At 36.4% G+C, this 13979-nt stretch overlaps 1 protein-coding gene across 1 annotated transcript in view; it reads right to left on the bottom strand.

Moving 5' to 3' along the window:
• LOC137994890 (F-actin-uncapping protein LRRC16A-like) overlaps positions 1 to 13779 on the bottom strand; it is a 50284-nt gene extending 36505 nt beyond the window's left edge. Inside the window, exons 1-10 of the mRNA XM_068840474.1 lie at positions 13621 to 13779; positions 13390 to 13487; positions 11041 to 11094; positions 10775 to 10834; positions 9995 to 10116; positions 8432 to 8550; positions 5894 to 5964; positions 1319 to 1392; positions 1131 to 1206; positions 85 to 173 (exon numbers count right to left, since the gene is read on the bottom strand). Of these exons, the coding sequence (XP_068696575.1) occupies positions 85 to 173; positions 1131 to 1206; positions 1319 to 1392; positions 5894 to 5964; positions 8432 to 8550; positions 9995 to 10116; positions 10775 to 10834; positions 11041 to 11094; positions 13390 to 13487; positions 13621 to 13660 (803 nt within the window). The 5' untranslated portion in view covers positions 13661 to 13779. The remainder of the gene's footprint in view (positions 1 to 84; positions 174 to 1130; positions 1207 to 1318; positions 1393 to 5893; positions 5965 to 8431; positions 8551 to 9994; positions 10117 to 10774; positions 10835 to 11040; positions 11095 to 13389; positions 13488 to 13620) is intronic.
• Positions 13780 to 13979: the final 200 nt, after the last annotated feature.

The following is a 13979-nucleotide window of genomic DNA, read 5'->3' as shown; positions in this document are numbered from 1 at the left end:
AGTTTCCCTGTCATTCACATAATCATGATTGTAAAGACATTCATGTACTACAGCACATTATCAAAATTTGGTATTAAATTTTACCTGCCAAAACTGACATTGTCAAGTACTAGTTCCTCTAAGGTTGATGACTTTTTAACAACTCTAATGATTGCATCACAGACTTCCGATCCCTAACATATAAGACAGCAAACACATGTAGATTATGACAGGATATGGAATAAAGGGGATACTGTCATGCAAAATGATGTAATTTCACGACACCCAAAATGTCCAAAAAGTAGAATGAAACATTGCAATAACTGCATGGACTTATAACTGTTGAACAACATAAAAGAAATATGTAGCAATTGGAGAAGATTGAAACAGACTGCATTTGGGCAATCTTGAAAAAAATCGGCCCGATGTATTTCAAGTTTATGGCTAATCACCTGGTAAAAGGTCCTTCTTGCTCAGAATCATCTTGTTTTGTGGTGTAACGATAATTTCATCAGTAAAGGGATGATTCCACATTACCCTTTTCGAGTTCTACACTCGTGTGAGCTAGTACACCTTTTAACTAAAGATTTCCTTTATTTATAAACACCCTAAAACAACGTGGCATATATAGCACCTTTAAACTAATGATGAACTTAGGTCTAATGATAAGATTCAAAGTTATCACTATGAAATTCTGTTTAATTAAGCAATGGCAGCAGATTTTATGGAGATAAAATAATTAACAAAATTTGCTGTGTTTTGACTGACTTACTTTGTTTCATTTTACAACAAAATACATGTATTGGATAATAATAATTCAGCTAATAAATAAATAAATAAATAAATAAATGTTTAATAATTAGAAATACTTAAATGACAGTGTGTTTAATCATACATTTAAGAAGTATAATAAGTGCTTTTATATTAGTTTAAGTTTTAATTTGTTCTTGGCAGTGCCAGGCAAATGCACATGTGCAAATCTAACTAGAGTTTTAATTAAATATTTAAAAAAATAAATTGTTTGGAGCATTAATAGAGTATAAGATTTCCACTTTAGTATTATAATAAATTTCATGAATTGCATAAAATCATACTTAATCAATACTTAATCATATTATCAAATGTTTGAAAAAAGAATATATACCACATACCAATTTGAACGAATCACAAGTAATTTTAGTAAACCAGTCATTGTACTCAAGTGTTGATATAATTGGAACCAAATCCCTGAAATTGAAACATTCAGTACACAATGCAAATTAAGTGTCTGTTATTAATCCAAATGAATGCAAGATGAAAGAAATTAATGCTGCTATTGCTGGCATTGACTGTAACTTACTTTTGGTCCAAATGATCGAAGTCCTGAATGTTCAGCTCTTTTGTATTGAGTGATAAATAGATTGTGTCAATATCCTAGATATAAAAGTAACAATAAAGGAAAAATGAAGTATGATATTTAAAGTTGAACTTCACTAATAACCCTAACACTTTTGCATACTTTTCAAAAACACGACAAGTATTTTTTTACACCTCTCCTGTCTGCCTGTGCAAAAGCAAACCGATCATGTGTACCATAGGCATAAGCACCCGTCGACCGATTATCGACCAACATGTTGAACAGCCAACACTGATAAATACTGCTGACATATCAAAATAAAGAAAGTTAAGACAGGCCTTCTGATAGGGTGCGATTAAAAAATGCAAATTATGCGATTTTTTCAGGGCAGATTGTGCGATTAGAAAGGCCAATTATGCGATGAATAATGTAAATTATGCGATTTTTTTCTCAGCAATTTTAAGCTTGTTTTATAAGGTTTCAGGTTAAGAAAAACACTTTTTTGCTGCCCTAAAGACATTTTGAACACAAAGGAACAGTAATTACGTATCTCGATCGACATTAGTTGGGATAAATTAAAAAAATGAGGTCTTCTGCACTACTGGTGCACCACGTTAAAAGTTGAAAGGACACAGCTAACATGCCAAATGAATGATAAAGGTGCTTGTCAACCACGAACTTCCGAAGATGGTCAATCACAATAGGGCCATACCCCCATTTATACGAGAGAAAATAAGCCGCGGCTTTCTCTGGCCGCGGCTTACAGAAGACTCCAATGTTCACCCCGTATAAATGGTACAAAATCTACGTTCACGTCTTTTTCAAGCCGCGGCTTATATTGACCTGGGTGTGCCTACTGGTGTGAAAGCTTGGGAACAACTCTTCCCTGATTCGTTTGTTTCCTGGAAAGCTAACTTTCAAAAGATATATAAAATAACTTAAGATAATAAACTAAGGCAATTCTTATTTAAGCTCCTGCATAGGATAACTGTTGCTAAGCGAGAACTGAAAAGATTTAAAATTACCGTCGATGATCAATGCTCTCTATGCTCACGTCAAGAATCTATACTTCATACATTTTTGGACTGTTCTACTACGTCCTCATTTTACAACGATATTGTGAAATGGTTCAATAATCTGAGCAACTTAAAACTTACTCCCCCGAATGAACAGATTCTATTCCATATAAAGGAGGAAAAATGCAAACTGACGAACGCCCAAGAACGCAGACTAGATATTCTCCTTCTTTACACCAAATATTATTTATACACTTGTAAATCACTTTCTAAGACGCCCAACTTTGTAGAACTACAGAGGAAAATTGAATGGCAATGGAAACTTGAAAACTGCTCTTCTGTTTGATACTAACTCACCCCCCCCCCATCTTAATTGTTGTTATGTTTATATATATATAATGTACTTTAGTACGTGCGACTCGTATAGTATGCTGTTCGTTGTTAGTTGATTTTATTCTTTATGTACATTGTTATATTGTTGTGTTGCAAATTAAAAAAAAAAAAAAGAAAAAAAATATATATATATATTGAACTGGGAATATATATTCGTATAAATGGTTCATTTTGCGTATTTTGTACCCCGTGGCCAGAGTAAGCCGCAGCTTATTTTCTCTCGTATAAAAGGCCCTAATATTGCACGAAGAGAAAAACATCAGTCCATCGTCCACGTGGAGCGTACCTGTGACGTACTTTCTTGCTCGATCGTGAGCTGTCAGATTGGGCGGAAGGTGGGAACTTCCTTCTTCGTCGAAGAAAAAGCGAGCGTTTTCGCAACAAACTTATCCATGAGTAAGTTTTTATCAGTTTTCAACGAAAGAAACTACATTTTCCCGAAAAACTTACAACTTATTTTTCACAAATCTCTTCTCTACGAGAAGGCAACTGTGTCATTTCAGTGGTGTGTATATAAGGGGATGTTCGTGTTGCACCAATAGAAGGAGACTCGTACCAGGTCCCCGACATGAAAAATAAAGCCTTGAACTTCGAATGTTTAAGAAATCGAAGATGACAAAGGTTTTTTTAGCCTTTTTCCAAGATAAATCATCTTAAAAATGGCGTATTTATGCAGGAATTTCTAAGAAACGTGTTGATTCATGTTTCGTTTTGAGAATTTTGTGCGTCCTTTTGTGAATTATGCGATTTTTCGTGAATTGTGCGATCGGATGCGATTTGACGTCGATTGTGCGAAATCGCACCATCGCGTAATATCAGAAGGCCTGTTAAGATTAATTTTGTAACAGTTAAGACACAAGTATTATTAATTATTTATTCTCTGTTGAACAAATTACCAAAAGACGAAATGGGTGCTTTTAAAACACTGGGGACTCTCACATTTTTTTGTAAGTTAACCTCTAGGCAAGGGACACCGGAACGATCCTGACAACATTCATTGTTTACGTTCATAAAAGGCAAAACAGGAAAGTCAAAATAAAGCAACTACTAGCTAGTCTAGTATTAATTACACGACTACGGCAGTCAGAGGGCATCAGCAAACTGATAACTCCATTGCCCCACCAATATCCAATAGTATTGGACTGGGTATATTGTCCCGAATGATCCATGTGCCCGTGACTAATCTAAAAGCTTTTTGACTGACGCTTGTACGTGTACATGTATCATGAAAATCCTTCTTATATAAATAGCTGCTATTTGTTTGTAAAACAATGTTAAAGGATTCCTTCCCGACACACACAGTGAGTGCTCAGTAGGAATCTCGCTCTTTCCCTATGCTGAAAAATCTTTTTCCAGTCACGACTTATAAACAAGCTTGCTCGGAACCAGCCCTCAGTCGCTGCCTTCGGTTAGTACTGTCAAGAGCTGGGGCCGACATTCTTCCAGTTGGTTAATGACATGTATACACAGGACTAAAAATCAGAGTGTCGTGTGCCCAGCCGCTTGATCGACTGAATCTATAAAATCTCCTGTCAAATTTGTTATAAAATGGGCAACCTCCATCAATCAATTCTATACAAGCTGTAATTCTTATAGCCCATTCCTTCCTTTTGCGTTGCATAGTGGAAACACTCAAGTGTATAATCCGTGCAGACAAATACAGCGGATATTTTGGGATAGAGCATAACAAAGTTAATTGGGGGGGGTGTGGGGTGAGTGGTTTTTAGCTCACAAGATTTTTGCTCATTGACGTTGCTTTAATTGTGTACTACATGTATTTGCATGCTAGAGATTTTTAACAACCAGTAATTACTAGCCGAGGATTAAACGGAATGTTGCCGAAAGGTACAGAAATGTAACACATGATGCCCTTGTTAGTTGTATGTTGCAAGAAATGACTGAGATGGTATGGAATTGTGTGTATGCAGCTGTAGCTTGTGAACCTCTTCTCGGGCCATTTGCTTTTACTACTGTACGAGTAGATCCCCTACTGAGAAGCTTTGTTCCTATAAGAAATTAAAGAAAAAAAAAAGGACCCAGACCAGCCCTGGCCGCGCGTTTTGGCTACATAATACTTGGCTTTTTTGGGGAGCAGGGATGATTTGTTTTGTGACTTCGTTTTTCTTTTTTTTGTGTGTGTGTTTGGGGTTAGGTGCACATGCCATTACCCCAAATTATATAACTCAGTAACATAGAGCGATGGTAGAGAAGCGGCTCAGTGTCGGTAGAGTATCAGTGGAACATTGATAACTTATTGATCAACATATCAACTGATACTATCAAACTGATACTCAGTCAATATATCGCTTAACTGTCAGTCTATATGGTGGCCAAATTTAGTAGCAGTCGACATATCACTCAATATAATTATTGGCCGATACAATTAATGTATGTCGACCAACCACTACGGACCGATAGTACCGGCCTAGTATTACAGTCAACATATATATTGCGTTACTCGGCCGATACTATCGTGTCAATACTTGGTCAACGGGTGCTTTAATTAAATACACATGAAACAAGCAAACTACTGTATACAAAATGCACTAAAATTAATATATCATTAATATAAGAAGATTACATTCTTGGTACGTTATGGCAAAAGAATATGTTAAGAACTTGAAAAAATCATTGTATGAGGCTAATTAAAACAGATAAAACAAGTTATGCAGGAAAAATTTTTAATGCCGTAACCTTTTTTGTGTGACAGCTAGACACAGTAATGTTAGCTATAAGTAAGAGGTTTGTCACTGCAGCCACCATTTGTCACTGTTAGTGGTTCATAACTCCTGCTTAAATCAAGGCTACAGTGCACGTGGGTAATCTCCATAGAGCAATGCATTCTGGTCGATGACACATCACAGTATGAAACCAGCAAATATAAGCCAAATACATCAAGATTTTGGATAAAATTTGGTTTATGCTGATAAAACTATAATGAAACGGTACATTTATTTTGATGAAACACTCGACCATAGCCTTAATATTTATTGCCCTTTTTGGGAGGACATAATAATAATTATTATTTTTCATTAAGTTCCTAAAACCTTCAGTCTTTCCTTAGGTTTCTTGTTTTGTTTGTGTATTATGTAAAATCATGCTTCAAGATTTAAGGGCATATTAAGTTGATTTGTAATTTACAACGTATGTCAAGTGCACAGTCACATACCCATGCAACTTCTTCTAAATGTGCTTGTCCATAAAAATCACACATGGAAACGTAAACTTTTGAAAATCCACCTGGTTATAGGGAAAAAAAATATTGTGAAAATCAGTTTTCGTCTGGTTATGGGCTGGCAGTTGAACATTGTTTTATCAATCAATTTATCATATCATTAATTTTTTTTTGTTTAAATTCACAGCTGTCAGCCACTATATTACTTGGAATAGGTAAATGAGCCACAATCAGTGCAGCAGATTAGTGCGGAGATGCTTTCGATCCATTTCCTAATTACTAATTTGTGCTCTTACATGTAACAGTCAAACATGCATGATTGCTTGGGGTCAGTAATACAATACAATACAACACAATACATACTTAATTTCAGACCACTCCCCTTGGGGGCTTTTCAGGGCCAATAAACACAATCACAACAGAACAGAAAATTCAACAACAACTAGTTTATCAATCAATCAATCAATCGTTTAATGTATCCAATAGCAGGTATAAACCTGAATTACAGGAAAGGTCAGAGACAGCAAACATAAGAATCCCCACTCTCTTATCCACTTGACCACACAAGCAACTCATGCAAATTCTCCATAATGATTAACAATTAAATATTTTATTATTCATCCCAGGCTACCCTTGGTCCAAACTTTGATTTATTCTCATTGGGAAACCAGAGCCACATGTGATAAATCTATAACAGTGATAAAATGGCGGAGTCATGCAAATGCAATAGGCTAAGCGTAAATGAAATAGATTTCTACCGAGAAATAGAGGAATTGGAAAAGACTCACAAACAAATTGTTATTTAGAAGATGATTTTTACAACGAGGTCAAACATTTCTTGAAAGAAAAAACAGAGAAGCAACTCAGCCTTTAAGGAAACGAGGATCTATTTGAGCCGAAACAAGTAACAAAATGTGAACATCAGATGATAACTTAAAAGCAATGGGCTTACAGCAAATTCAAACTTGATCTTCACAGGAAACAACAAGAAAGCAGTTTCAAAACAGGAACTGTTTCAAATCTTGTCCCAACTATATATAAAGTCACACAGTCGAATTTCTCATAGAGGACACAAAATTCGTAATATCAAAAATTAGTGGCTTCAAGAAATTGTACAGAAATCAGCCTGAAAGTTATTAACACACTCGTTAAAATATGCTTATTTCATGCCTAGAAAATGCCCACCAATCAATGGCAGCTCCAACATTCCTCTCTTCGAATGGTAAAAGCTCACCATATTGTACATACATGTACCCCAACAGCACTCTTGCTTTTAGGAAAAATAACTGACATCAAAAAATCATTCTGCTCAAGTAGTGACCAGGTTTGGAAAATGAAATCTTATCACCTATTTCTCTGCTCTTATTAATTTATACAAATCTGAGAGACAAAATTAATATTTATGAATCTTGTACTAAACAAGTTACATTGCCAAAGGAATCATTAAAGAATATCACTATTAATTTTTCATTACAAAAAGTAGTCCTACTTCAAATGTATGTGAAAGAAAGAAAAGGGTTTAGCTCTGAGGAAGGTGGACCAGGCTTAATTACGCTCAAAATGTCGGCTTTCAAATTTCCTTACAGTGGTCAATTTGCCATATATCAAGTCATTTGATAAACCCTATTTTTATTTAACTTTCCCACCAACACAGCACCACAGCCTCTTTATGATCTAACCCCTTTATCCTACATGTGAAAGAATATGCTTTACTTCCAATAACCATGAACCAAGATTCTTCCTAACCCAATGACCAAGACAACGTTGTTTTAGACTAAACATGCACTTCAAATTTAGGTGATTACTGCAGTCACCACAATGTGTGCTTAAATCCCTTACATGCACCAACAATGCAGTGTCTGACACTTGCAGACTAATTATCCTATAACTCACTGTTTATGCTATTAATTTGGGTGACAGTCTGCAGTTGCCATACACCTCCTGGAATACTAACTGTTTCAAATAAGACAGTGAAATTGAAAGCTTAACCCTAATTCCTAAAGGCAGGCAGTCTCCCTAACCTTGCATGATTAAAGCTATAAACCATTCAAAATAAGTGCTTGACCCAAATCATTAAGCTGAGCATTTGACCCTAACCACTAAAATATGTTGGTCTTTGGTAGCACCAGAGACAACAATCCACCATAATAACTTTATGCATATATAATAAACTTTATACATATAATTATACTCTATAAAGCAAGAGTTCTACTTAATTACAGAAAGATGTCCAACTTTGTTGAAATGGGTGGTGTAATAAAATAAAATTAATAAAGTAGTTTAATGAAAAAAAAAGGTTCAAAAATTTTGAACTGGTTTAAAAAAATTAAACCAGGGGATAAATTAATTTAACTATAACAAAAGTGGATGTACCCAGCTGGCTACATTCAGCTAGTCTGTGTTTGTGTTTGTTGGCTCTTAGTTGCCCGCAAACAGCAGAAACTGGTAGTTTTCCATTTCCCAAAGTCCTCTCTACAAAGGTTGTAAATACAAGTCTGGAGCCATGAAATTTGAAGAAAATGCAGTGCTCACCACAAGGCCCTGTTTCAACATCTCCTTCCACATTCCGCAGGTTGTTAACAAGCGTTGACACCTGCTCTTGCCTTTCATTGCTTTCCTCTGGTGGCCCATATATCACTCTCAGAAGACGACTATTAAAATAGAATTACATATTAATAAATAAAATGTTTGTAGGAAGAAACAAAAGGAAATGCAGGGTTTCAGGACTTTTGAAACTCGATATCTTCATTGAACAAATTTATTTATTTATTTATTTATATTTAAGAAGATATAACGAAGAGACAAAATTCTCTGTTACTCCGAGTTTCGTTTCTCATCAGACAGTATTTAATGGAGAATAAACCTATCAAGTTATATATATACACGCGGCGTCTATTGATCGTAAAAAGCAGGGCACTGCCCTGCACAGAAGACAGACCACAACACCGGGAACTACATGCCCTACTCTTTGCGACAAGTGTGCGGGTTCTTTTCCGTCCCACAGGATTATGAACATTGAAGGGTTGTGAGACGGGACCTCCGGCTTATCGTCCTTATCCGAGAAGACTAGAGAGACGTCTAACCATTTGCAGATGTAATTACAAAGGCAGCACTTTCTCCTCAGTTATTTAAAGACCCTGAGTGTTAGTCCGGCCGGAGTTGAACTCACGACCTCCCGTGTGACAGCCCATGCTCAACCAACTGAGCCACCGGTGTAATGGAAATTTCACCAGGCGGTAAACATGGCCCAATTCCTAACAATACTGGTGTAGTCCTTTGCACTATAATTAATTATTTTAATTCAATAATTTTTACCATAATTATGCTTAACAATTAACATCTACAGGCTGTACATGTAGGTCCACTCAAAAACTATTTCCCCTTTCACCCTTGCCCTCTTCATGGTTCCATTCATAGATTCTAATAGCTATAAACCGTACAGTCCACATATAAATTAAGCCAGACGAATTTCTTGCAATGGGGGCCAGTTCAGGCCTAAGGGTGCACGTGAATCGGTTGGGAAAGACATACAAATGAATGGCTGATTAAATGTTAAACATCCAAGTCAAGAAAACCATTAATCAGTCAAAATACAGTCTGACAGACAGCTAATTATCAAATTGTTTAAGATCAAGTAAAACCAAAAAAATAATATTATTGCAGTTTCGTATAAACAGATTTTGGAAGTGTTTAAATTTTGAGCATTTTTGCTAAAACATATAATAGTAGCTAATTTATTTATTAAATGTATGTACTGACCAATGTGTTAACCCTTCCGCACTTGAGAACGAGACTTACAGGTTTAACTCACTGACACAACTGTTTTCAATTGATACTTTGCTTGAAGTCATTTGAAATTGCTAAACAGTTATTGAGAGACCATTTAAAAATCTATTTGACAGTTTATTATCTGTTTACCACATGTTTATTTTGCTTGTTCAATGGAAAAGCATTCATTTGGTGTACATTTCTCTTACAAAGTCAATTTTAAAATGACCTCTGCCTACACGGTATGCACTACATAAAGCTATTCAAAGATGTCTGAATGTGTAAAAAGGACATAAATAATAATTATTATTGACTTGTTGCACTTACTCTGGGCTCCCAGAAGGAAAGTTAGATTTAAGTGATGCCAAAATGTGAGCAATAATCTCAGTGATGTCTTTTGGTTGAGGTAGTCGAAAATAGTGTGACTTGTCCCCACATGACAGTGTTATCTATCAAAAGAAGATAAGAAGACAAGGTTTTGCTGTTAGGTACTATATAGTCTACATGTAGAGCGTATTAAAAAAGAGAACTGCTACAACAAGTTGCAAAAATAGTGGAGACACTTCACCTTTTCGGGACGTTATAAATTTACCTATTACCTCTCACACCGCAGCCCCCCTCCCCCCTCCCCCCACCCCCTTACCAGTGTCGCTAGCAAGGCAAACAAATTGCTGCAAACTTAAACAGTCAACATTGAAAGGGGGAGAGGGGAAGGGAAGTGGGTTTAAGGTTTAAATTCTAGATACGGTGGGTATTGTAAGCTAGAAAAGGTGTTTTTTAATGAAAGTGTCTCCACAATTTTGCAACTTGTTGTAGCAATATATAATTGCCCTCAGCCAACAACTGTGGATACACTGCACTTAAATTTGGATTCCAAATGTTTGAATTTTAGAAAAGCAAAGTAAAATGTACTTTAGGGTTCACAAATTCCAAATAAAATACACACTCATAAATAACACCCTTTTGAACTCAGAGCACACTCCTGATTATCAGAATTTAAACTAAATTAAACTAAATTTAAACATGTCCAGATAATCCAGGTAGAAAACAAAGACAGGAAAAGTTCTTGAAGAAAATATAATTCCTGAATTGTGTTAGCTGGCTTACCATAAGTGGCTTGCTGCTCTCTATTCTCTGTATTTCTAAAATATGCATACTGAAATCCACCTAAAGTCACACAAAAGAATTATTTTAAACTAATTAAAGGGAAGGCAACAGGTTAAGTTCAGTTTACATTTGCAAGCCAATTACTTCCATTAACAAAACATAAATGTAAGCCTACAATGTTCCCACATATACACATGCATAATACTTTCCAACAGTGTACAAGCAGCAATCAGGCCTTACTGTAAAATCATTATCTAACTTTCTACCTTGCATCCATTCTTTAAACAGGTAAGAACATAAAGTCTGTGTGCAGAAAGGGCCTGAAATTTAAGCACAAATTTAAGCCTGCATTTTTGTTTCAAGTAGTGGAATTTTTAAAGGATACTGGTACCAACTTTTCATCATTTATTTTTCCCATATATATGTTTGTGAGTAAAGAATAGACCATTTTACAGTTGTACCTAAGTTACCTGGCCTAAGAATGGAAGCGAGGCTGCCGGTGACCCTGTTTTGATACAAACCTCCGTGCTTTTGTAATGTTAATATGGACTAATTAGAATTACAACAACACAATTTACATGATAAAAGCAGTGGGGGCTGTATCAATGCAAGGTCACCGGCAGCCTCGCAGCCATTCATAGGCTAGGTCGCTGAGCAAAAAACTGTAAAATGGCCTATTGGTGACACAACAGGTTGCAAAATTGTTCAGAGACACTTGTTTAAAAAGCACGCTTTTCTAGCTTTCTATACCCGCCAGATCTAGAATTCCAACCTTTTCCACTTCCCCCTTCCCTCTCCTCCTTTCAATGTTGACTATTCAAGATTTCAGCATTATAACTGCATTGCTAGCAACATTGATAGGGGGAAGGGGGAGAGGGACTGCAGTGTGTGAGATAATGGGTAAATTAATGATGCCCAAAGAATGTAGAGTGTCTTCATTCATTTTGCAACCTATTGCAGGTCATGATTAGTGTCAGAGTTTTTTAAACAGGTATGTACTGTAACATGAAAGATATATTTGCAGTCAGAGCCAGTCGTGTTCCATTGGGATCAACCATTTATAGTTGGATGGATTGCTTTGTGCTCTATTGGGAGAAACCCATTTTTGGTTAGTTTAACCCTTTGACGTCCAAACCGGTCTACAGTAAACCAGCCAGACTGAGTATTTTACTCTGTCTAATTAACGCCAGAATATTTTACTCGTCAATGGGGAACCCTTGGGAGTCAATGGGTTAATTTGGTAGATCAACTTTTTCAACCATCACCAAACATGGTTGAAATGGTTGAAAACAATGCGTAGCATGACATCTGGTGTTGTTCAAATGGATCAGGTGTGGCCATCCTAACAACACAGAGAAGTCTGAAAGTGACTAAGGGGGTATTTACATGTACATGAATTCCTATCGGCCTCCATTCATTTCTTTTTATGCATTTACATGAGACTGGCCTGACAATGAACTCAGACCACTCTGACTTTGTCTCGGTTGCGAGACCGGTCTGAGTTAGTACCGTTCTCCTGTAAATGACAACATATACATGTACCAGACCGGGTCCAGAAATTTCAAGACTGCATGCTTGTTTTTGGTCATTTTCTTTAAAACAATTAATTTCTTTGTCTGTCACCTTGACAAAACGGCTTGTGACCATTTTGAAAAACCAAGTGCAAGCAAACAGTGCAGAGGATTTTCAATAACCACCTAAGTATATAATTATACTAAAAAGCACATTAGGGTATATGGCGAATCACAAGCTTACAAAATAGTTTATATCATCCAAATGAAACAATAATAATAACAACTGACAATAAGCTTAACTATTATTCTAATTTTGAAAGCTTAATTTTAAACAGGATATTATTTTTTCTGGACACAGCACCAGATTACAAAATCTTGAAACCAAACAGAAACGACATCGTATTGCACTTTTTGACAATATAATTTACTGTTCAGTTGTTTTGAAATGATGATTGACCCTTAAAATAAACATGTGATCACCGAACAATTAAGTACTAAATTAATGCCGACTGTATTTATAAGAACGTGAAAATGCCTTCAATCTTTGAACATACAAGAACAATCTTAATACATGTAGCTTTCATTTTCCATAACAGTGACAATGGACATCCCAGTCTATAAAATCCACACACACCCATTGTCAAGCTACAAAAGACCCGACGAGTTAATTATATTGCTGGATCCTATAGGCTGGTTTACGATTTCTCCACAATAAGGATAACAATTAAACACGATAATCCTAAACGCAAACAGTCCCAGCCATCGCTGGAAAGGTTAACCGAGAAGACTCTGTTAAAAACTTGATTCCATTACAGTAGTTGCATGTTCTTTGTCGATTGTGTGCATGATGTATAAGTACAATCGACCGTTTCATCAAGTTACGCACGCCTTGTTTTGCTTGAAGAAACAATTGCAATTGATAGAGAGCACGGTAAGGTAAGTTTCTTACAAGTGGACACGCTAAACGCAGACAGGGCTATGAAAAATAGGCCCCCGAAACTCCCACATGAGTGATTTGGAAACTCATAGTTTCTTTCTTTACAGAAATATTCACATTCATTAAAATGTCAAAATACGCAAAATTAAGGCTATTGTACTCACCAAAATTCTTGATTCTGAACGATCGCCCTTGAACTCTATTTTCGCTTTCTTGATGAAAGCTAACTCTATGTTTCGTCTAATAGCCAACTGCACGTTTTCTGCAGACATGATGGCATAAATACGAATGTAAAAAATTTCAGAAACCTGAGCTTCGATATAGTCACTGGGAAAATTCCAGACGGAAGTAAGGATCGATGGTGTCGATCAAAAGAGGATAAACACTGCTATTACCCAACAACCCAGACTCTAACTCCGTAGAATCGTCCGCCATGGCTTCTCCCAAGACATACAATGTTTACTAGCGGGAGAAAGGCTAATTATGGTACAGTAAAAGTGACCACATCGATTCAAGATAACTGTGTCACACACTCTATCATGCCTTAAATGTGAGCAACATTACCATATTAGGCGTGGATCGACTGACTTGTCATGGGTAGAGTGGGGAAAGCTGGCCTCTTCAACTTTCACTTGCCTGCCTGCGAACGCAGACGTACTTCCGGTCAAAATAGCTATTTCTTTGGGTGGGGTAGGGGAGAGGGGAATAGAAACGACGAGCGGAATAGCCTGAGTATCAGCCCGTCCTGGGGGGT

This window comes from Montipora foliosa, chromosome 1 (assembly GCF_036669935.1).
Source record: "Montipora foliosa isolate CH-2021 chromosome 1, ASM3666993v2, whole genome shotgun sequence".
Lineage (NCBI taxonomy): Eukaryota > Metazoa > Cnidaria > Anthozoa > Scleractinia > Acroporidae > Montipora > Montipora foliosa.
This window is presented reverse-complemented; position numbering and strand designations above follow the sequence as displayed.